At 34.6% G+C, this 24,731-nt stretch overlaps 1 protein-coding gene across 43 annotated transcripts in view; it reads left to right on the plus strand.

The window, feature by feature from the left end:
* Window positions 1–24,731, plus strand: part of NRXN1 (neurexin 1) — a 1,160,645-nt gene that overhangs the window by 482,264 nt on the left and 653,650 nt on the right. For all 43 annotated transcript variants that reach the window (XM_078349361.1, XM_078349363.1, XM_078349383.1 and 40 more), the window contains one exon: window positions 18,637–19,075. In XM_078349361.1, the coding sequence (XP_078205487.1) occupies window positions 18,637–19,075 (439 nt within the window). The remainder of the gene's footprint in view (window positions 1–18,636; window positions 19,076–24,731) is intronic.

The following is a 24,731-nucleotide window of genomic DNA, read 5'->3' on the forward strand; positions in this document are numbered from 1 at the left end:
TGTTTAAGTCTTTAATCCATCTGGAGTTAATTTTAGTGTAAGATGTCAGGAAGGGGTCCCGTTTCTGCTTTCTTCACATGGCTAGCCAGTTTTCCCAACACCTTATTAAACTGGGAATCCTTTCCCCATTGCTTGTTTTTGTCAGGTTTGTCAAAGATCAGATGGTTGTAGATGTGTGGCATTGCCTCCAGGGCCTCTATTCTGTTCCATTGGTCTATATCTCTGTTTTGGTACCAGTACCATGCTGCTTTGATTACTGTAGCCTTGTAGTATAATTTGAAATTGGGTAGCATGATGCCTCTGGCTTTGTTCTTTTTGCTTAGGATTGGGTTTGTGGGCTTATTTCACTTTGTTCTTTTTGCTTAGCTTGGTTATGTGGGCTCTCTCTTGGTTTCTAAGAATGTAGAAGCCACTTCTTAAGACTCAGGAAACTTAATACAATTCTTCAAACTCCTGACTTACTGAGTTTCTTTTCCTGTGCAAACCTGTTATTCTGAATGACCATTTATATTTTACTTTTCTAAAGCAATCAGCTCTGAGGGTTGTTATTGTATTCACTTAAACATCACTGTGGGGAACATTTTTTACTGTATTAATTTTAACTACTGTCTCTTTCCTGGCATCAACTAGATTGTCTTAGAAACAGATCCTTGTGCCTATGGCTAAAGCCATGGCCAGTAGCAGCTTATTTTTTCTTCCAGTGTAGGCATTCTGATTTGTGATTTAAACTTTAACCTATTTCTCAAAGGCTTTTTGTTTACTGAGTTATTTCTTATGGCTTGGTCTAAAACACTGAATCTAGTAACTAATGAGTAACTACCCAAACCACTTCTTTCAACAGAAAATTTATATCTGTCTAGCCTCGGGTAAGGTACTAGGGTACACACTTTTTCCTGATCCAAATCACAAAGGTAACCAAGCTGTAGGAAACACTTAAATCATATCTTACAATCCCTAGCAGTGCTTTGAATCTTTATTTTAAAAAGACTCAGGATTATATGAACCTTGTAAAACATGCCATATTATAAATTTGTTATAAAATAGGTACATGATAACAATATATGAAAAGAATACTGATCCTAGCACCATGGTCAAGCCTGCCCATTTGCTTGTTTTCCTCCAGTCGGGATGGGTTTAATATAATCTATACACATTCATATCTGATTCCTTATTTGACCAGTGAGACACATGTCAGCATAGTTACTGGGCTTACAGTTCCTTTCTGTCACTCACCCACAGAGTGAAGCAAAGATTCACACAAAGTGCTAACTTTAAGAGTTCTTTAATGAGTCATCTAGTCATGAAAACACCCTAAATTTGCAAAAAGTAAAATCTTTCTCTTGTGATATAGTTGCATGAGGAGGAAGGAGCAGATTATTGGATTTATGATATTTATAAGAAATTAATTATAAATGAATTACTAATAGCAATTAATAAGGTATGGTTAACCCGTTTACCAGTGCTATGGAAATGCCCATCATTTTGTTTGAAATAAAAGCCTCATATATTTTACTTCCCTTATATTTCTCTGTCTTTGCTTCTTCCCTCCAATACTCTGATGCCAGCCCAAGTCTTACCCCTTCTTCCTCTCTAGAATAATATGTTCTCAAGAGACAAGCTTGATCTATCTTGTTCTGAAAATATATTCCTACTTTAATATTGGTTTATTATAGATTACCCCAAAATATCAATAGTAAATATTGTATAGCAGAGTCATTAGAGATCTTATTTTTTATTTTTTTGCTCTTTAATTTAGTAGTAACCCAAATAATCAGAAATCCACATGTGAATGAGCAGCATGAATTGGCAAGAGTGGTTACTTGAGAGCATCCCTGTTAGACAAGATCTCAAGTGTTTATTCTGAATTCTTCAATCCTTCACAATGCTCTGGTTTCATCAAATAATTATAATGCTATTTAATGTGAAGAGCTTAAATGTTTTATATAACACATATAATTTATTATATTTCATCTTGATGACATTGATTATTTGATGTAAGAATAAAAGTTATATGCCTGCAGAAGTTTGTGGCAGAGGGTAGGAGGCTAAATCCAATTGGCCTTTCAATGTCTGTGAGCTACAGAATTAGTATTCATCAAAATTTTGTAAAAATACCTTAAGCATTCAGACTAGTTTCTGTATTTGGCCTGTAGACTGGTGAACATCAGAGATAGACTGCAGTTCTTAGGTTAGTATGAGTGACTTTCAAGGTGATTTCAATAACAAGTCATCATATGTATGATATATGTATTATACACACATATGTTTATATTACATATATCATATATATAATATATATTTTGACTGGTTCCTGTAACATTTATGCCAGAATCTTTATTTTTGAGGTCATTATTTTATTTTTAATTTTTCTGAGTACACAATAGATGTTTATGGAATACATAAAATATTTTGATATAGACATACAATGCATAATTATCACATGAGGGTAACTGGAGTGTCCATCATCTCAAGCATTTATCTTTTCTTTGGGTTACAAAAAATCCAATTACACTATTTTAGTTATTTTAAAATATACAATAGGTTATTGTTGATCACAGTCACACTGTTATGATATGAAATAATAGAATTTATTCATTCTAATTACATATTTGTACCTATTAATCACCCCCACTTCTCCCAACCACCACTATACTTCCCAGACCTTGATAACCATCCTTTTAGTCTCTATGAATTCAGTTGTTTTAACTTTTAGCTCCCACAAATAAGTGAAAACATGCAAAGTTTGCTTGTCTATGTCTGGCTTATTTCACTTCACAATATGCCCTCCAGTTTCATCCATGTTGTTACAAATGACAGAATCTCATTCTTTTTTTATGGATAAACAGTTATCCGTTATGTTATATATACTACATTTTCCTTATTGATTTGTCTGTTGATGGACACTTAGGTTGCTTCCAAATCTTGTCTATTGTGACTAGTGCTTCAATAAACATGGGAATGTAGATATCTTCTTGATATACTGATTTCCTTTCTTTGGCGTATATACACACCGGTGGATTGCTGGATCATATGGTAGTTCTATTAGTTTTTTGAGAAACCTCCAAATTGTTCTCCATTGTGGTTGTATTAATTTACATTCCCATCAACAGTGTACAAGGGGTTACCTTTCCACATTCTCACCATCACTTGTTTCTGCCTGTGTCTGGGCAAAAGCCATTTTACCTAGGGTGGGTTGATATCACATTGTAGTTTGATTTGCATTGCTATGATGATGAGTGATGTTGAGCAGCTTGTCATACCCTGTTTGACATTTGTATGCCTTTTTTGAGAAATGTCTTTTCAGATCTTTTGCCCATTTTAAAATCAGATTATTAGACATTTTCCTATCGAGTTACTTGAGCACCTGTATGTTCTGGTTATTAATCTCTTGTCAGATGGATAGTTTACAGATATTATCTCCCATTCTGTGGGTTGTCTCTTAACTTTGTTGATTGTTTGTTTCCATGGCTATGCAGAAGTTTATAACTTAATGTGGTCCCATTTTTCTATTTTTGCTTTGGTTGCCTATGTTTATGGAGTATTACTCAAGAAATCTTTGTCTAGTCCAATGTCCTGAAGAGTTTCTTAGGATCATTATTGTTAAAGGTTAATTGCACCTCTAGTGAAGCAGAGGTTAAGGTAGAAATATCCTACATTACTTGATCTTTGAGAGCCATGGTTTATTTCTATCGTATGGTTAGGAACAAGGACTCTGGATCTGAACTCTCTCGGTCTAAATTTTATTCTGGTACTATTATGTCAGCTCAGTTTCTTCATCTGAAAAATGGGGACTCTAATTTTGTGAGAGTAACTGTGCTGCACAGCTGTACAGACATTGCATTGTAATGAATATTACATTGGGATTCTGTAGCAGTGGGCCTTTTCTACTATCTCAGCAGGTTGTCATGAGGATTACATGAGTAAAGCGGTTAAAAGAGTATCTGACTGAACACTGTGTTCATCATTATTTTTGAATAAAAGTGCTTTTAATGACTACTACAACTTAAAAATTAATAGTGCATTCTAGTTCTAATTTTAGTGATATCAAATGATGAAATTTCCTCCCACACTACTCTAGTTACTCATACTTGTTTTAATAAATGCATTTCCAACATATTAAATAGAGTTCATTAATCTTAGAATAATACTTTATTGTAGTGCTACACCGAGGCATTGTGGAGCCCGAGGCAAAAGGAAAAATCAGTAATACTGATCATAGCTTTATTTAAAATTTTAAGAGCTTCTTCATTGTGGACTTTTTCTTATTAAATTTTAGAAATATTTCACTGAAATAGTTGTCGTGATGTAAGATTTTAGCATCCTCCTTTATATTTGTGCCCAAAGTGAGTACGTCACCTCACACCTCACCCAAGTCCTGCCCCTGCCATTTTGGGCTTCATCAGTTACAATGAAAAATAGGGTCCCAATCTACATGTGGTTAGTACATCTCTCCTCTCTCATTGACTGTAGGAGCTGTAGTCATCAAATCTAACTCTAGTCTCCTGAAAACTGATGTGTTGAATGTTATTCGTCCTAGTGTTAAACATCATTCTTTATTCTCTAGTTACAAGGCAACTTAGAAAATCTTAGTTTAAAGAATTCCTAACATTCAAAACAATGTTTGTAACACTTAAATTTGGTCCTAAGAGTGAAGTGAGCACAAGACAAGTGTGACGTTAAATCAGAGTGTATAGGACAGGCAGGGGAGTAACAACTATCCCGAAATCAAGGGAGAAAGAGAGTGAGATGGAACCTAAGGGGGATATATATACATATTTACCAGTAATGTTAAGAAAACCACAGCTAGTTAATGAGCCATTTGGTCAAAAAGAGAAAAAGGAAGAGAAAAATCCCTTTACTTCTACACACTAAAGGCATGATGAGGAGATTGAGAAAGTGTGCCCAGAACCAGGGCTGAATAAAAAAATAGGAACTCATATACTATCCCATGGGGTGGGTATCATACACTAGAATTGCATCTGTGATTTTGGAATCAGGCTAGATAAAAGCTGAGTTGGATCCCTGCTCAGGCACTTAGTCATTGTGTAATTTGGAGAAAAATGCTTAAATTCTCTGAGCTTAATATGGGTATAAAAAATGTCTACTTCATAAGACTGTTGTGAGAGATAAAAGTTTATAGTTCAACAAGTGTGGAACACAGATAAGGTGCTTGATGGTTACTGATTGGTGCTATAATCATTCACATAAATATTATGACTGGGTGCGGTGGCTCACGCCTGTAATCCCAGTGCTTTGGGAGGCCAAGGTGGGCGGATCACCTGAGACCAGCCTGGCCAACATGGCGAAACCCTGTCTCTTTTAAAAATACAAAAAATATATATAAATAAATAAATAAGCTGGGCATGGTGGTGCATGCCTGTAGTCCCAGCTACTTGGGAGACTGAAGCATGAGAATCTCTTGAACCCAGGTGGTAGAGGTTGCAGCGAGCTGAGATTATGCCTCTGCACTCCAGCCTGAGCGCGGAGCAAGACTACTTCTCAATTAAAAAAAAGTTATATCAGGAAACATATAATTGAAGGTGACTGGGGCAAAGTGGATGTAGGTGGCCAACCCTAATGAACTGTCTACTGGTGACTTGTTCAACACAGAACAGGGATAGAAGACAGTCAAGTGGCTAGGCCTGAAGTGAGGATCATGTGTTTATGTAGCCACCAAGAGGTGGCCAGCCGAGTGTTGGATCTGCATCTCTGTGCTAATGAGGACAGCCCTCCCCATTTCTGAATAAAGCAGGAAAATGATACTGAAGAATGTACACTGGTGTCCCAAGAATGCAAGAGCCTTCAATAAGCCAGTATCAACAGAAGCTACATCAAGGAGAGGAGAAAGAGAGAAGAAGCCTGAGTAAAGGCATTGCTCTTCCAGCCAGGGAGAGGGGCTGGGACATGGTCATGCCAAGAGCAGAGTATTGAAAGGTAGAGTTGATGACAGTTAGACTTGGGAGGAGATGAGTGCAAATGGCTTTTATTCCACACCGACTTCCGAGACTCATGTAGTAATGACAAGTAGGCTGATACTATTCACTTTAATTGCTGAAAGATAGTTATATTCTCATCTTTATTTCCTCAAACTAGTGTTTAATTTAAAAAATATTTCTATTTTTTTATACTATTGTATTACTGAGTAAAATTATATATATATGCATTTAGAAATTTTCAGAGCTCAGAAGATATGTCAGGACATTTTTTCATTCCCTGTCAAGAGTAAATCTGGTAACCAATGCTTATACAATATTATGTATCTGGCCAAATCATTTAAACAATATAGCCATCTGGATATTTGGTCTGGGATGCTCAGTCACTGCTGTGGTCATTTAAAAATATTCAATCATAGCTTTTTTTTATTGAAATGAGTAAAGTGATTATATCTTTTAGTAATTTATTAACAGATCTTCATAAGGAAAAAAAAAGTGTGAAATTACACGAGACGTTTTTTTAGCAGCTAGTTGAATTTTCTTAGCAATCCAAAAATGTATGCATACTGTCATTCTCCAAAAGAGATGCTTCCTGCTTCTTTCCTAAAGTTATGAGGCATTTTCCCCTTTCGTTCATGAGCTGTCATCTCATTCACCTGAGCTACCTGGATGTAGCACTCATTTAATCTTGGACACCAAAGTCAGTTTTCTTTGGATTGTGTGAGACTTTGTTGTTTGGATTTTTTATTTTACTGAATTTTCGTTGGCAAAAGCTGTGCACCTGCCTGGGAGCTGATTGAGTTTCCATAGAGCCAATATGTTTCTCAGTTCTCCAATTTAAATGCTGCCAAAAATTTTCTAACGTGTGCCATGAGAAATTCAGTAGCATGTAAAACCCCATTCATTAAATAAACAGTTAACTAAGCAACCCCTGGCAAAAGGTACAACCCATCTGACATCTGAATCATGTGGGACTTTCCACAGAAAATAATTAAAGAATAGATTAAAAAGAAATGCCCTACTGCTTAGCAGTTATAATTGAAAAATAACAGTTCTCATCCGGGGGTCCCTATAATTTTTAGGGCCCTTTTAGTTAGAAATGAACAACAGTTACATGAGTTGAATATCTCAGCAAACCTAGAAAAAAAGGCCATATACTTAGCCCACCTGGAATAAGCTAAACAAAACAACTATTTGCATCCAGCTATAATTCCATCCATTTAGTGTAAATCATTCTGTCATTTACGTGCATTTAATTTAAAATAAAAAGTATTTCTTTTTAAAATGAAAAGTATTTAAGAAATTTAAATGTATTACATTTAAAATAAAAAAGTATTAAATTTAAAAAGTATTTGAAATAGGTAGTATGTCATTGCAAATCAATGAGGAAAGGACAGACTACACAGGAAATCATCTATCTATCTATCTATCTGTCTATCATCTATCATATATCTATCTCACTAATCTATCTATCTAGAACACATCCATATACATGTACTAAATGGTATATTATATACATTTAGAAAAATGTAAAAATACAATTTGTTTAGTAGATAAAGTCAAAATGTAGAGTTCCAGGGAGATAAAATTATGAAATTTGAGAAGTATTTACATCAGCATCAAGATTTGAGTGTGATTACTTTACAGAATGCTTCTTTGCTTTCAGTTATAGTCACTTACTAATTTAAATATTGAGCACTCCCTCTTACCCATTTAGGATCTTAACACTTAAGACCTTACACATTTAAGATCATAATAGCAACAATAATGACTACCCTTTATTTAGGTACCCAAAACCAAGCACTTATGTGCTTAAATAACATTGCAAATTAAGTTTTCATAATCTCACTTGGTAAACAGGGTAATTATTCAGTGAGAATAAGCAGCTTGCCCAAGGCAGTACAACTAGTTAAGTAGCAACCCAGGAATTTAAACCTGTGACTGTTTGAAAATGTATAAATATAAATCTTACAATACATTTTTTATCAAATTATATTAAAGTCACTGAACATACTTAGACACAACTTCTCAGGAACAAGTCTACTTCAAAAAATATTCTCATTGCAGATACTAAAAACATCAGCACTGGCTGTCATAAATGCCACCTTTTCCTGTTCCCTTTGCAGACTCTCAGGTGGATGCGTGGTTGTGCCTGTAAAGGCAGGCAGCCAGGGAAAGAAAGGGGATTCATGCAATTTGGGTATTCCACAAACTGGATAACCAGCACTTGAAACATCGGGTTGAGGACGCATAGAAATCCTACAGTTTTTTTCTTGCTTTAGGAAAATTAACCATCATAAAAACATTCCATACAAAGAAATCCAGTAAGTTAAACAGTCCATTCCAGGCTCTGGAGGCAGACATTCAAATTCCTTGTAGTCCACAACTGACTGACTCTGACCTTCAATAGTGGTGTGACCTCAGGCAAGTGCCCTCACCACTTAAAGAGAGCCACCATTAAAGTGGAATATGAGGTCACTCCACTTCCTTCTTCACTGAGAATAATTTATCTCATTCACCAGATAGCTCCAATATTCTGGCCACCTACTCCTGCTGTTTTACTACAAGGAACTCTACCAGGGTCTGTGTTTAGTGGAATAGAATTAGTGCACTTACAACTACATTAATTGTTTTTGTTGTTTTTCTGATTTAATATATCTCTATGGTTGTATATCTATCCTCCAACTAATAAATTATTGTTCTGTCATGAGGCCAGATTCTCTGATATGATAAAATCAAAATTATTAAACTCATTTATGGATTATAACTTTGCAAATAATTGTAATAACAGGAATGTAATTTCTTTGGGCTATTTTAAGTCCCTTTAAGTAAATTTGCATGTGTAACTTGCTATGTTTTAGAAAGCTAGACAACGCAACTTGTGATACATTTATTTTGTCAATACAGAAAACAAAAACATTGTATGGTATAATATATAAACTTTATAGGAAATGGGTTGGTTAATTGGAAGGACCCTAACACACATTAGAACATATTATAAGGCTGTGACAAGTAGGTGAAATGGAACTAGATCAAGAAAAAAATAAACATCAATAAAACAGAATAGAGTGCTCAGCCATAGAATCACATATATGTAATAATTTAATATGTGGTAGGCTTTACAAACCAGAAAAATAATTATTTAAAAATTGTGTTCCCCCGAGTGTTGAAGTAAGAAAAAAAAGGACAAAAAATGTCCTGGTACAAATTATTAACTATTTGTGGGGCAAATCAATTTGGATTTTTACCTTAAACAGAAGACAGCATATTTTCAATGGGTTAAAATAATACGTATATTGTATACACACATAAATGTAATTGAGTAATAAATACATGAGAATGGTAAGCTTATTCAATTTCTCTCGGAGAAAATTTTTCAAAGCTTAAAATCAAAAAACATGATCAATAAAGTAATAACAGATTAAAGTATTAGAACATTGGTATATCCAAAACAATAGGTAGTATGTAATTGCAAATCAATGAAGAAAGGACAGACTATACAGGAAATCATGTATCTATCTATCATCCTCTGTTGTATATTTATCTAACTAATCTATCTAGGATACATGTATATACATATACTAAATGGTAGATACATTTAGAAAAATGTAAAATTAAGTGGTGGAGGAAACTTCACTGAGCTTATGAGGCTGGAGACACAAAGGAAGATTCAGATTCATTGGTTAATCTAGACATATCATATAGTGTCACCATTTTGTGACACTAAATTTCTCGGTACATGGAAGGATAGTCTCCTTTAAGAAAATAATAATAGTAGTGGTTAGTTTTCTCTTATTGAAACTGGCAGGAGATTGAAAAGTGTTTGGATAAAGCAGAAATGCCTTGCCCTTCTTAGTGGTATCTGCTGGCTTGGAATAGAAGCTGTAAATTCCAAGTTATGGTGGATTAACTTTCTGCAAGATCATGAAAGACCAATGCTGAAAGTATATTCATCACTTTCTTTTAAAATAGCAGTGAACATTGCAAGTTTATTGATTCTAAATGCCATCATTGGAGGAAGTTACTGCAATATTTTTACCCCCCTTAGAATGTTTATTTCTGTATTTAAACATCAACTTATTATGAAGCTAACCTAATTTTAAAGTTGAAGTCGCCTTTAAGTAAGCTCCAGTTCCCTTTCCGTCACGTTGCTAAAGAGGGGGCTGCTCTTCATGTGTAATTGCTTTAGGGCATCTCATAACTCTGGACCCGTGGTAGTATTTGTTCATTCTTTTTCCTTTATTAACGCAAAGTTGAAAGAACACTGAACACTGAAGTCCTCAATACATGATTTTGATCAGAGATTGATGCCAACTTGGACAGCCCCCTAAGCTTTCTAAGCCTCAGTTTCCTCATCTGAAAATAAGGCAATTGATCAAGTTTGCAATTTGTATTTAAAAGAAAATCTTCAGCTCAACATTCACATTACTGACATTTGTGGTTCATTTTTCCATTTTTTTAAAGACATTACTGAATCATTAATGTGAGAAAAATGAACATAACTATGTAATGAAACTCAGGTTCTGCTGCTGCACACTCATATGTACTGAGAGCTTCATCAATAGAGTTGCTAACCCAAGGACAACTCAGTTTTTTCACTCCCATGAGTAACTTTTACAGATTGCACCCAATATTGTCTCCATAACTTTAAGCAGTTCACTGAATGCTAGAATGAAGGAATGATGAAGCAAGAGGGGTTTTCTTTTCCTTTTTCTTCCCTTGATGAATGGGATATATTTGGTCGTATTTAATTGAGACTAAGAAAAAATATTTTTCTCTATGTTACATAAACAAAATATTGCTTTTTCTGTCTCCAATAACTTTTTTAAAAAAATAAAATGTCATACACCTTTGTGGAGAAATTATATTTCTGTAATCTGATTTGCATTTCATAACAGGGTTTGGTATTTTGATTTGGAGAAGGGAACATATTTCATTGAAAATATTATCTGTACATGATCTCTGAATCAGATTGGATCAGGGTAAAAAAAGGTCAACTTTCTGCCTTCCCAAAACCCTCTTATTTTTCAAAATTATTTATGTATGTCTCTTTAAAATTAAATTTTCCTTACTGCTAAGAGTTGTTTTTAAAGATGTATTACTTTGGGAGGCCGAGGCAGAATCACTTGAGGTCAGGAGTTCAAGACTAGCCTATCTAACATGATGACATCTCATCACTACTAAAAATACAAAATTAACTGGGCATGGTGGCACATGCCTTTATTCCCAGCTACTTGGGAGGCTGAGGCCAGAGAATTGCTTGTACCTGGGCAGTGGAGGTTGCAAATTTGCTCTACTGCACTGCAGCCTAGGCAACAGAGTGAGACTCTGTCTCAATAAATAAATAAATATGCATTGGATTACTTTATTCAGGGCTTTTTCATTTTCTACACTGCCCTCCCTATCCACTATCCCTCCCAAGCCACTCCACAGTTATATGTACTATACTGGATGCCCATCTGCCTCCTGTGGACATATCACATTACACACAAAAATTTCCATGGAGTTACATTCCCAGAAAAGCTAAAATCCTATCAGTCTCTTGGTCAGTTAAGTTGAACATTGTTTGACATTTTTGCTAGAATCAGGTCCTATGCTGGACCTCCAGTGCAAGAAAGTGAATAGCATAAGAAACTTGATTTTGGGTGGAGGATAAAACAATATTGGGTGCGAAGATTTTAAAAAGTGACTACCTTGCCTCTGTTCTGCTTTTATGATCGTCTCCTCATGGTGGCAGAAACATGAAGGGAAATGTATAATTTTCTACTTTTATTTAATCATAAAAGAATAGTTTTTGAAGGCTACAACCATTTTTTATGGGGTGTGCCAACTTTATAAATGCTAAAATTTGCTTTTGGAATAAGACGTTTTTGATACACAATTAGTAGGACCATGTTTCTGCTTCAGCTAAAAACTCTCTAATTTTTGAAATTATCAAATATTGTTTTGTTATGCCTATGACATATATAAGTATGTATTATCTACTTATCTGTTCATCTGTTGAGAGATATACCATATATGCTAACGTAAGTGCATATTTATATGGACACCAATGACATTAAATTTGACACATGGTGTGTCTGGATAATGTTTAAATTTTGGTGTGTGGGTGTCTATGTGTCGATCACATATAGTTTATTTATTATATGTTTGCCAATAGCAAATATTTAAGAGAAATTAAACTAGTTTATTCTCAGTGGAATGCATTCTATGGAACTAGGCATATGCACAGGGGATGATTGTAATTGAATTTGATTAAGTATCCTAATACAGTATGTGTCTAAAAAATGCATATCTGATTGAATCGAAAGAGTCAGAATTGAAACACAATTTCAAAATAATAAGTTAATGTTGTGGATGAAAGTTGTAATATGCTGCATTTCCTTTTTTGAGTTCTTTCTTACCCAGATCATGGCAAAGCAAATGCAATTTGTCTGCTACTTACTGGATGGCGCTTGTACTTTTCACTTTCTGCCTAGTTTCTGGTTGTAGGTGAAAATAGTGATTAAATTCAGGTACCTGAAATAAGTATTTTCACTTGATCTTAATAGAGTAAAAGCATTAACTGCATTTTAAACAAATAACAAGCAAAAATAAAAAAGCAACAGTCCCCTTAAATAATTTTAAACCACATAGACTTTTAAGATATATTTGGTACGTTCTAAAAGGCATACGTGTTGAAAAACTACAATATCATCTTGGAAACAGAGAAATAGGTAATCTGCTATAACTGGACTTGAAAGAACATTTTAATCAATAGACGTACAAGAAATTCCTCTACTTACTTGTGACATTTGATTCACTTAGAGATATTTTAATGAGAACAAATGAAGGAAAAATACTGGTTTTTGGAAAGCACATGTAACCCATTGAAAGGTTATCGTTCTGCCTGGTGATAAGCAGCTGTTCGATTGTGAATCTACATAGCAACTGCTATCAAAAACAAAGATAAATTTCCTGCTGAAACAAAGATAAAAGTTTGAGGTTAATGTCATTGGATATTCAAACAGTATTAGACATAATCATGAAGAAAGACATGCAATGGCTGTGTGCCTCCAGATATTTATTGATAAAGTAGAATAATGTTATCTATTTGCTAGGATGCATATGGGAATTAAACCCATTAATTTATATAAAACTCTTATAATAGGGCCTGCCAGAAAGTGAACTGGTAAATCTTAACTGATTGTTGTGGTGGCTTTGGTGATAGCAGTAGCTGTCATTGTTAGATGCTACAGAAATCCTTTCACAGGTGAAAATACAACTCCTAGGTTAGCTAGCCTGTTATGTGTATTTTCTAGTTAAGAAACTATACAGTGAAAGCCTGTTGTGTACGTCAAACTGCAATGTAAATATCAGGATGAAAAAGGAAGCCCCAATTTGCTGAATACCTTTGATCCTGCTGATCTAAGCACTATTTAATTCCCTTAAAAATGTGAATGATCAACTGCTATGTACCTTGACAGCTGTTACCTTTGTTATGACAGTTAAATTGTGTAACTCCATCAATTCAGTGTAAGAATAAAAGAAAGTTATTTATAATAATGACAGTAATAAAAGCAATGAATATTTACTTGAGCACTTACTCGTGCTAGGAATCATTATTAGCACTTTAACTAAAATACAATGGATTATTACAGTAACCCTAATGTGGTAGATATCATTCTCCTTTATGGATAAAACACTGAGCCTTGGCAAGGTTGAGGAACTTGCGCAAGGTCACAGGTTTGCAAATGGGTGAGCTGGAATTCTCTCTGAAATCTGACATGCGAACCAGATTGTTAGGCCTCAAATGGGAGTGAAAACCAAGATAAATTAAAATATGAGCCATGCATGTTCTCTCAGGGAGGGTCATAGCAAAGTCTAAATATCTAAACAACATTTTAACTTTGGTGCTTATTTCACCATCCTGCATATTACCATAGTTAAGGAATGAAAAGTCTTCATCATGCATGTTAATGAATTTAAGACCCTCACTGTAATTTCTAAGCCAAAGCATATATTTATTTTAAAAAGTCATTATTTGAGTGGCAAATATTTTCATACCGAATTTCACATACTCCCACTCTCTGTGGAAAGAGCCTTATCTATCAGCTACCAGTGCTTCAACACCATCTGTACAAACCTTAGATAGATATAATCCTTGAGGTGTGTCTGTGTACCTGAAGATGCAGGGAGCATTCTCTTTACTAACGGATTAACATTTCAGTATATCTGAAAGTAGAGAATAATATCCTGGCATCAAAAATCACAAGTGGAAAAAGGCAGAAAAAGGGCAGGAAGAGTAGAGCATCTTTTATGTCTGTCCCAAATCACACAGAGTAAGGGGGGAAATGCTCAAGAATTTGGAGATACGACATACATTTTCTTTATAGATGTCAGTTTCCAAAATTCAGAAGCTGAGACAGAGAGGTTAGACAACTTGGCTTAGATAATAGCTTTGAGATTGAACCAAGTTAATATACTGACTGTTAAGCTCCTAGTCTTTAAGCTATTTATTTTCTCTATTTTTCTATTTATTATCATTAAAATGAAAAATAATACTCAATGATTGTCTACCTCAAAGGTTAACCCTAAAAATGTGAAAACGCAAACATATTACTCCCTATTTTTTCATATTAACATGGGAAGGACATTTTAAAAATTCTTACAACTGTTTCAGGAAGGGGAAAAAAAACCCATGAAGCAAGGAAGTAAAATTCAACATTTTGAATCACTCTTAAAAAAAAGAAAAACAGTGTCCCAAAATAAACCTTGATTCTATAAACAGATACAAATGAGTGTGCCCAAATACCATCAATTGTTATGATGATAAAGTATATAGAAATTTGCTCAAAAGTGAAACATGTAAATTGCAACTTTTGGCATGAGAATAAAAAATGTATGAATAATTATAAGGTGCTGCCATGATTGAGTGCCACATTGTTTCAGAAAGAAGCAAAAATAGCTTACACATGAATTTTTAGAAGATTTAGAGTACTTACTAGCTACTCATTATTCTAATTGAACTCGATTCAGTTCATTTTAAGAGTAAGTCTAACTTTAGAAAAGTAGGGTAATTATAAAATCTAGGTCAGATGAATTAGTAGTATAAATTTGAGAGCCATAAGCCTACCTATCCAAAATTGCTTTTCTGTTTTCCGGAATAGCTTTTCAAAGAGTACAAAATGGGAAGAAAAATCATATATACAACCGTGCTTCTCTTCAAGATAGTTCTTGTAGGAAAGAGTTCTTTTATCTGGAGATAGTTCTTTCCTACAAGAACTATCTTGAGGAGAAGCACAGTGTACATTTTTGTGTATAAACTTCTGGAGAGTTTTAACTCAGGCATTCTTCATTCTAAAAGGAATTTATGCCCCCACAAAATGTGTTTGAAGATGAAAGTTCCCCAGGCCTGGGCCAACTTGTCAATTATAAACTGGATATGCACATGTTTATGCTCTTTCCTAGAGAAATATAGGGCAAAATAGTAATTAGTTTATGAGATTGTTCCATAATACCATATTCCATTGTATTTTAATTGTAGGTCTAAATATTATTATTTATAAAAGCCTATAATCTGGGAACTAGGTTTAAAAAAGTGAAAGAAGAATTTTATTCAACAGTCCACAAATAATTATGTAGCATCTACTCTATGCCAGACACTGATCTTGAGGTGGGCTGTGGTTCTTGCTAGTATAAAGCATTGATTCAGGTGGAGATTTATTTATTTATTGAGATGCATGGTTAACCTTAAGAAATTTTACACAGGGAATTACCACTACTTTTTTATATATCTTCCTGAACTTTTTCATCACCAAGACACCTGATTCACTTATAAGATTATGTCTCATTGAAATCCTTTCCCAGACTTAGACTACTCCTCATTCTTCAACTTTATGGTCTCTGCTGACAGATTCAAGAGACAATATACCAGGGCTAAAACCCACTTGTTCATGTCAGAAACACTCAATTCTATTACAGTAGTTCTATTCTAGGAATGAGTGTTGGCATTGATCAACAGAAGCATCATTTGGGTCTGAAAATACTTATTCTTAATCAATATCTATGTCAAAAGAATGTCCACATACTAGAATATAAATCAATAGGAAAAAGGAGAAATAATACAGGTTTGAGTAGCATTAAAATCATAATGAGAAGTGATAAAACTTGGAAAGTCATCCTTGAAAAGCATTTTCTCTGCCTCTAAAGATCTCTAAAGAAAGGCAATTCTAAATAAATTTTTCTAAGACTTAATAGATCTTTCTTTTTTCAAAAAAGTCTTCTTAAGAATTAATGTAATTCCTTTTTGTTATTGCTCAAGTTCATTTTCTCTACTTTTGTTGTCAATAGATGTTTGTTAATCATTGTACATATTTGTTCAAAGAATAAGGGATATCATGTTCTTTATTATAATACTTCTTCAAGATGAAGGTAAACTGAAACACCAGACCCAACAGTAAAAAGATGTGACTTAATTAGCTGGCACAAATCATGTGTAAAAGCCAATTATGTGTGTGGGCTTAATTTCTAAACGTTTTCTTATCATGGATAAATTTAGAACTAAAATCTCTGTCTATTAGATGATGGTAAAGGGGTGATTTTTATTATCATATATTTTATGTAATTAATATTTATTGAAATCTTACAGTGTACTTGGCATTAGAATGAAAGCCTTTTGTAGATTTTCCCACTTACATGTATTTTCTTATTTAATTATTGTAACTATTATGTGAAATATTGTTTCCCTTTAAAGAAGTAAAACAGGCTTACACAGATTTCCAAGTTCACTAATGCTGGAGTCAGAATTTGAACTCAGGAAGTCCAATACCCAAGCATGTACTCTTAATTACTTGGAAAAATAAAGTATCCATTAACAAGTCCTATCAGGAAACTCAACAGGCATCTGTTGGTTCAGCTGGCTGTGGGTTTGGAATAACAGCTGCGTTGACTTGGTTGACTTCATAGCACACTAATCAGATACAGCCTGTCTTATTTTTCCCAATTTAAAATATTAAAAATATACATATATACATTTTATATGAGAATATATATATGTTATTATTAAAATAACCTAGATATATATGTGGCCCTACATAACTGATTCACTCTTAAGTCTGTATGGTCTATGTATTTCTGAAATGATTATCCACTATATGCATTTTGTAGAGCAAAGCTATCCTTTCTTTATCCTTATGTCAAAAATATCTATGAATTTATTAAAGTGATGTGATTTTCTGTTCAAGAAAGAAAATCAAACACTGCATGTTCTCACTCATAGGGAGGGTGTTGAACAATGAGAACACATGGACACAGAGAGGGAAGCATCACACACTGGGGTCTGTTAAGGGGGAATAGGGGACGGACATCTGGGGGTGGGAAGGATGGGGAGGGATAGCATGGGGAGAAATGCCAGATATAGGTGATGGGGAGATGAAGGCAGCAAAGCACCTTGCATGTATGTACCTATGCAACAATCCTGTATGATCTGCACATGTACCCCAGAACCTAAAGTACAATAAAAAATAAAAATAAGAAATAAGAAAATAAAGTGATGTGAGAGCAAAAGTATGACACTGTGAACCCTGTCAGTGAATTTACCCATTGTGTTAATTGGAGTCCAAAAAGCCCTAGGTCTATCAGTAAGCAATCAGAAGCGCCCAGCCTCTTTTACTGAAGTGCCTTGGAAAATGAGAGTACAAGACAACAGCTCAGAGACTGTGTAAATTAAAACTGAAATTGATCACCAGTAACACAAGTTGAATAGATGGAGAGGAAGCACCATATTCTACATGTGGCAGTGCCATGTTTCTTAACTGTATTCAAAGTTATTGATGCAGGGTTTTGGGTTTTTTGTTGGAGAGATATCAGGCTGTTTTGTACTTTTTTTTTTTTTTTTTTGAGATGGAGTTTCGCTCTTGTTACCCAGGCTGGAGTGCAATGGCGCGATCTCCGCTCACCACAACCTCCGCCTCCTGGGTTCAGGCAATTCTCCTGCCTCAGCCTCCTGAGTAGCTGGGATTACAGGCACGCGCCACCATGCCCTGCTAATTTTTTGTATCTTTAGTAGACACAGGGTTTCACCATGTTGACCAGGATGGTCTCGATATCTTGACCTCGTGATCCACCCGCCTCGGCCTCCCAAAGTGCTAGGATTATAGGCTTGAGCCACAGTGCCCGGCCGGGCTGTTTTGTACTTTAATTTGTTGTGACTATCTTGCAAAGTTAATATCTATTGTAGCTATATAGATAATACAAGAGATCCAATATTTTAGTAGACTGATCTATAACAGTATCCAATTTCAAATGCTTTAATAATGGGAAAACTGAATGACCTTAATGCTTATATTTAATTTTAAAAGCATCATAGACAACTAACAAAACAAAAAGGTTTTATAAGTTCAAGTCTTAACATTTAATTTACACATGAAATTAAAGATAAATGTAGATCTTTAATTATTTGAGTTAAATACAAGCAGTTTGTGTGTATATATGCACATGCATGTGTTCATCTGCACACACATTACTAGAATGAAATTGTTACGATTATTCAATGAATTGACACACAATTTTTATTTGCCTGAAAAATGCTGCCTTCATACATCAGAATTAACTAAATATTGTGTGCCTTTTTATGATGTCCTTGCAAGTTACATGAGCTGATGACAAGTTTCAGATATTAAAATTTGGAGGCTAATTTCTTACTGCTATTCTCTGCCCACAGGTTGTATATAAAAATAATGATGTGAGGCTGGAATTATCTCGACTTGCCAAGCAGGGAGATCCTAAGATGAAGATCCATGGAGTGGTGGCATTTAAATGTGAGAATGTTGCAACTTTAGACCCAATCACCTTTGAAACCCCAGAGTCTTTCATCTCTTTGCCTAAATGGAATGCAAAGAAAACAGGCTCCATATCGTTTGATTTCCGTACAACAGAGCCAAATGGCCTCATCTTATTCAGCCATGGCAAGCCAAGACATCAGAAAGATGCCAAGCACCCACAGATGATCAAGGTGGACTTCTTTGCTATTGAGATGCTAGACGGCCACCTCTACCTCCTCCTGGACATGGGGTCAGGTACTATAAAAATAAAAGCCCTGTTGAAGAAGGTGAATGATGGAGAATGGTATCATGTGGACTTCCAGAGAGATGGACGGTCAGGTAATCTTATCATTTTTCTATCCTGTTTATCTGCCAGAGCATCCCACCCACTGTGCCATTTCTAAAAGTGAAAACCAAGACAGATGAAGATTTTCTGCATTTGTTTCTTTAGGGTAAAATAAACTGCCTGCTATTGCTTCTGTTTCACACTATATAAAAATCAGAAAGAGCTAATTAATCATCATAGTTGGGCATTAAACCCCAAATGTTCAAATGTCTTTTAGAATAGCTTCTTAAATAAACTTTTATTGGGTAATCAAGGGCCAAATCTTGCAGAAAATTTCATCTTGAATTCACAAGGGAAAAAAATCAAAGTTTTTCTATTTCCAGTTGTTTCTTATGTATTAGATGTTTGGAGGTACCCAAAGTGGCAAATTAAAAATATGAAAAAAATTAGAATGATCCATATGTAAAATCCTTAGCTTGGTACAGCATACTTTAACCTTGACTGAGTCAATGGCATTAAGAACACTTTAATCGATACAGTAGCATTTCAAGGACAGTGGCAAAACTCTGCTGCCCTTCCAAACCGCTTCCCTTTCTGATGAAAGATATTTGGAATTCCACCAACAAATATTCTGTTTCCTATGGCTGCACTTTATTTCTCTAAGAGAGAAGGGGGAAAGTGGCAGATAAAGTTCATCTGAAGAAATAACATTTACATTGAAATTTGGGAGTGTCTTGGGGGCTGAGCATGTTGACTAATATGAGCTTTGAGAGGAAAGAATCATCCAGGCAGCAGAAATGACATTTGTGGGAATCCTGGGAAAGAGAGGGAAGGAGGGAGGAAAAGAGAGAAAGATAGGAGAAGAAAGGGAGAAAGATGAAAAGAGGAAGAGATGAGAGAAAGAGAGAAAATTGTTTTTATTTATTTTATTATTATTATACTTTAAGTTCTGGGGTACATGTGCAGAACGTGCAGGTCTGTAACATAGGTATACATGTACCATGGGAGAAATTTATTTTAGGTATACAACTATATTTCTTAATTCTCCTGACCCTGGGCTCCCATGCTCTGATTATCCTACTCATACATAAATCAAATTATCTTCTTATAATAGAAGACAACTGAATTTAGACCTATCTATTCTCCTTCTCTACTCCACCCACCCCCAGTCAACTCTAAAAGAAGCTGAGTACTTCTTTTAGACCCTGTAGTCTGTGATAACGGTGGTCTTTCAGAATAATATTTAATTTTCAGATAAATAGTTTAATCTTCAAGCACTGTTGAAGACCTGGGGCTGAGCTCTTCTGTCCATACCATCTTTGCGTGGGCTCCCTTGGTCCTTGATTACTCATAGTTTCTCTGCCGCAGCACTGTTTTCTAACTCCCCATTATCCCTGCTTTTTTGTTCTGCTGTTTATAGATCAAGAAGATTGTGCTTGCCTGTTTGGAATTATGTTTTTTACCTAACAATATAAAGAAACAGAATATATGGAAATTGAGGAGTTGGGAGTAAATGTCAGGACCCATTGCTTGGATTCCCAGATACACTGGAGACTGTGTTTTTGATTCATTCCTCTCTGGAAACTTGGTCTCCCTAAATATTCTCACTTTCATAAAGAAGTCTACAAGGAATTGAATTGCCTTTTTTTCTTTTTTTTTCTTATTTAAGCTGAGAAGAGTTCATTGATGGGAACACAAAAATATAACATTAATAACAGAGTATTCCCCTCTGGTTCCCTCCAGTCTATCTCTACCAGAGATAGCAGTTAATTTGCTACATATGAACTTTCAAGCAGAAAATTTTAAAGTGGTCGGGGCATGGGCTAATCTAGTGCTTTGAAATATTAGCTTGTGGATATTATAATTTGACATAAGATAGATCTAGAATAAAATTTTGTAAATGACTTTCAAGAAGAGATATTTTAAGTCAGATTTTATACAGTTTAAAGCAAAACATGCCAAAAGTGGTGGTTCATACCTGTAATCCCCACACTTAGGATTACTTGAGCCCAGGAGTTCCAGGCTGAAGTGAGCCATGATCATACCATTGCACTCCAGCCTGGGCAACAGAGCAAGATCTTGTCTCAAAACAACAAAACAAGACAAAACAACACAAAACAACTCATATCAGATTAAATGAGTATCTTCTGAAAGTTCAGAGGAGGAAAAAAACACCAAACATCAAGTCAATTGCTTTCATTCACTTAGAAATGAGGAGTTTTCTAACTATATGAAGGTAATGCATGATGAATTGAAAATATTAGTATATACAAAATAATATAAAAGAAAAAAGGATTTATTCATTTTACAACAATGATTTATACTTTTTGCTATCTGTTTCCAGTATTCTATGTAAATTGTATGTTTTTCCATACATAAAACTATGTAAATTGTATGTATGGAAAGTGCCTATATATGTGTGTATCTATATGTATGTGTGTATGTGTCTCTCTCTACATGTATATGTGTATAGTATATATATATGCATATGTACACACACATCACACAAGTACATATACACATACACACAGAGTATAAATTAATTTTAACATTTTATGAGGTTTCTTATAAGGAGAAAGTATTGATGCAATCTAATTAATTTTCAGATACTTTAATCTTCAAGCAGAATGAAATCTACTTTTTCTGTTTAAGCTCTTTAATTCATCCAAATTACCAAGAGTTTATTAATTACTCTATTTGTACCCACATTGGAGAAGCTCAAAAGTAGATTATATCTACTTTAATTTACAAAACTCAGTTCTGTATGGGAAGAACAGAAACACATTCTAAGGAAGTGATATTTTCATCTAAGAAAGAAAATAAATGAAGCATGAGATTTTTCTTGGAATCCAATGGAAAGATCAAATTACTATGCTTGGTGCTGTTTTAATGGTAAAGTACTTTAATGTGATTAAAATTTCAGATAAGTGAATTGGAACAAACAATATAAAAACCAAAACTCATTCACTAAGCCAAGTTCTGTCCTTTACTAAATTGAAAAAAAAAAAAGATAGCTCATATTATGTTAGCCTAGCTCAATGGAGTTTAATATAATTTTAATAGCTGTAGCTGTTAATATTTTATATACAGTATTTTAATTAATTTTTATATTTACACACTGCATTGGTTTGGTATGGAGTAGACTTTTGAAAATTGAATGAATGGGTATAGTTGCTTTTATTTTACTTAAAGGATATTTCTGGTTTGGCTGGTGGAACACTAAGATTCATAGGTCACTTAAAACTAAGAAATGTGGACATTCATGAAATAACTTATTTTACCCATTTTTATATTAGTTATATTCCGGGACTATATGAAAATTATTTTTCGCACAATGTGGAGAAAGGATACTGCTATGACAAGAGGGTAACATGGGCTCCTTTCTGACATATAGATAATGAGGCCATATCTATTGATTTGCCTAGAAAATTCCTTAGGTCAGTATTTTAAAAGCCTTTATTATCTCTGTTGTTAAAGTAGGGGGAACCCAGGCCTAAGAGTAATTCTTTCTGCTGTTGACCCCTGGTAGGCCATACCATAGTAAATAGAAACATAACCAGACCATGATGGACATTAATTTGCTGCCAATATAAGTAGTGGTTATTTTTGGTTAGAGATAGGGTTGAAATTATATTTGGTGGACACATATGGTTTATAAACTGTTTGGGTAAACAGTCTATAAAATGTATAATTTCCCAAACAGTTTATAAAATGTATAATTTCCATTCCTGAGAGAGAATGTTGTATTTTTTTTTAATCCACCGTTTCTAGTACTTTCTTGGGTATAGCAGTTGTTCAGTATCTATTTGGTATAAGACTAAAGAATAAAAACATGTAAATTGTACAGTGCCAAACAACCCCTAATATTCTGAAAAAAAAAAAAGCATCATTTTTACATTTGGAGAATAATGGCATTCTTTTAATTGTAAATGCAACTTTTTTAAGTTCAAGAATTTGTTCAAATTACATTAGTTTCTGAAAGCAGTTTACATGGTATAGGATAACAGGTGCTGTTCTCTTACGAATAGAGCACCATCCTCCAAACCCAGATGCTGGAAATAACACACTGGGAAAGTTAAATAATTGTTAGAGAATGTGTAAACCTGGTACAAAAATGACAAGTTTTTATGAGAACAGGAATTCTATCTCTTCTTGGTCGGAAGGTCCCTATATCATTTTGCAGACATGTAGATAGCAGGAAAATCAATCAGGCAGGAAGGTGGGAACTCCTTTCTGAAGACGGGGATATGCAGCCACAGGAAGTGTGCTCTTGACAAAAACCAAGGCTGTTCATCTTTCTGGTGGCCTTCCCTGTGATTCTTTGGTCTTTAGTTCATGGAAAGGGGTATATGAATCCCTTATTCAATGAGAAATAATGCTTTTCTGTATAATTTTCTAGAGCTTTCTCATTTTCCGCAAAACTGATTGTAACGGGTTATTTCTAATGTATGTTCCTTCTTCCAATCTGAGAAATGGGAAAGAAAGTCTCTAATTTCCATAGTTTGATTAGCTCTATTTGGCCATTGCTGTTCGTTATGTGCAATGCTGCTTTCTTCCATGGCTTGCTCACTAGAGGATCAGCGACATGGAAAGCCAAGTGGGCTAGCCATAAATGGCAGTTGCAGCTCCTGCACTAAGCTAGCAAAAGAGGAAGCATATCAAGTGCAGGCATGATTTAGTGAATCAGAGTGGATGACTTAAGTGCTGCAAAATGTAGATATCCTCTGTGGATAACTTAGCTACTAACAAGGCAAAACCCCTAAGTCACTGGGGTTAATAAATATGATTGAAGAGGTCCATTATTTTACATTTTTTGCAGGACTTACAGCTGAACATTTTGTTGGTGTTGTCTTTAAACCAGTCTCTCTCTTTCCAGATTTCCTCTTTGAATCTTTTCTGGTCCCAACCTCAACATAAAAAGGCTGAAGGTATTTAGCTAACGTGTGAATTGGCTACAATTAGGATGAGGTTAACGATTGTTTTCTTGGGGCACGAGTATTGTTTAAATTTGTGTTAAGCTCTTTGACTCAGTCAAGGCTACCCTCTCAAGTATTTTCATAGCAAACTGCCAGTCTTATTTATTTATTTATTTTTGCAAACCATCATTACACATTGAAATCAAAGAGAAAACTCATTATTCTTGTCAATGTCGGCTTGAGTACAGCAGGGTACTGCAGATTATATCAGCGGTTATTCATGGGAAAGCCTACATTTAACAGCTAAGAAGCCATTGAGATTTGAATTGAAGTCATAGAGTTCCAGTTTAAGAACTAGAAATTACAGTGGGAAAGGCACAAGGCTCTCTCCAGAGCACATAATTAGAGGTTTATAGTAATCACTGTTTGATGTGAACAGCACTTTCTAGCTATCTATTACCAGCACTGATTTCTGTGTATACCATTCATGAATCACCACACTTAAACATTTCTACTTGAACAACCATTAGACAATTTCTCTGCTTAGGTCTTGATTTGAACTTGCCCTGACTGTAAACGTTCCTCCCATGCCTCTGCCTAGTAGCCTATTACATACATTGAAGTAATTTTAAGTACATTTATAATATTTTGTTTGATATACATATCCATAAACCATTATTCATCAATGGAAAGGCCAAAATACCTTAACAATAATTTACTAGTTATTTGACCAGATGACCAGATGGGGTCAATTTTGCTTAAAATTGTAATATTAAGTTTTATTAAAAATGTT

This window comes from Callithrix jacchus, chromosome 14, assembly GCF_049354715.1.
Source record: "Callithrix jacchus isolate 240 chromosome 14, calJac240_pri, whole genome shotgun sequence".
NCBI lineage: Eukaryota > Metazoa > Chordata > Mammalia > Primates > Cebidae > Callithrix > Callithrix jacchus.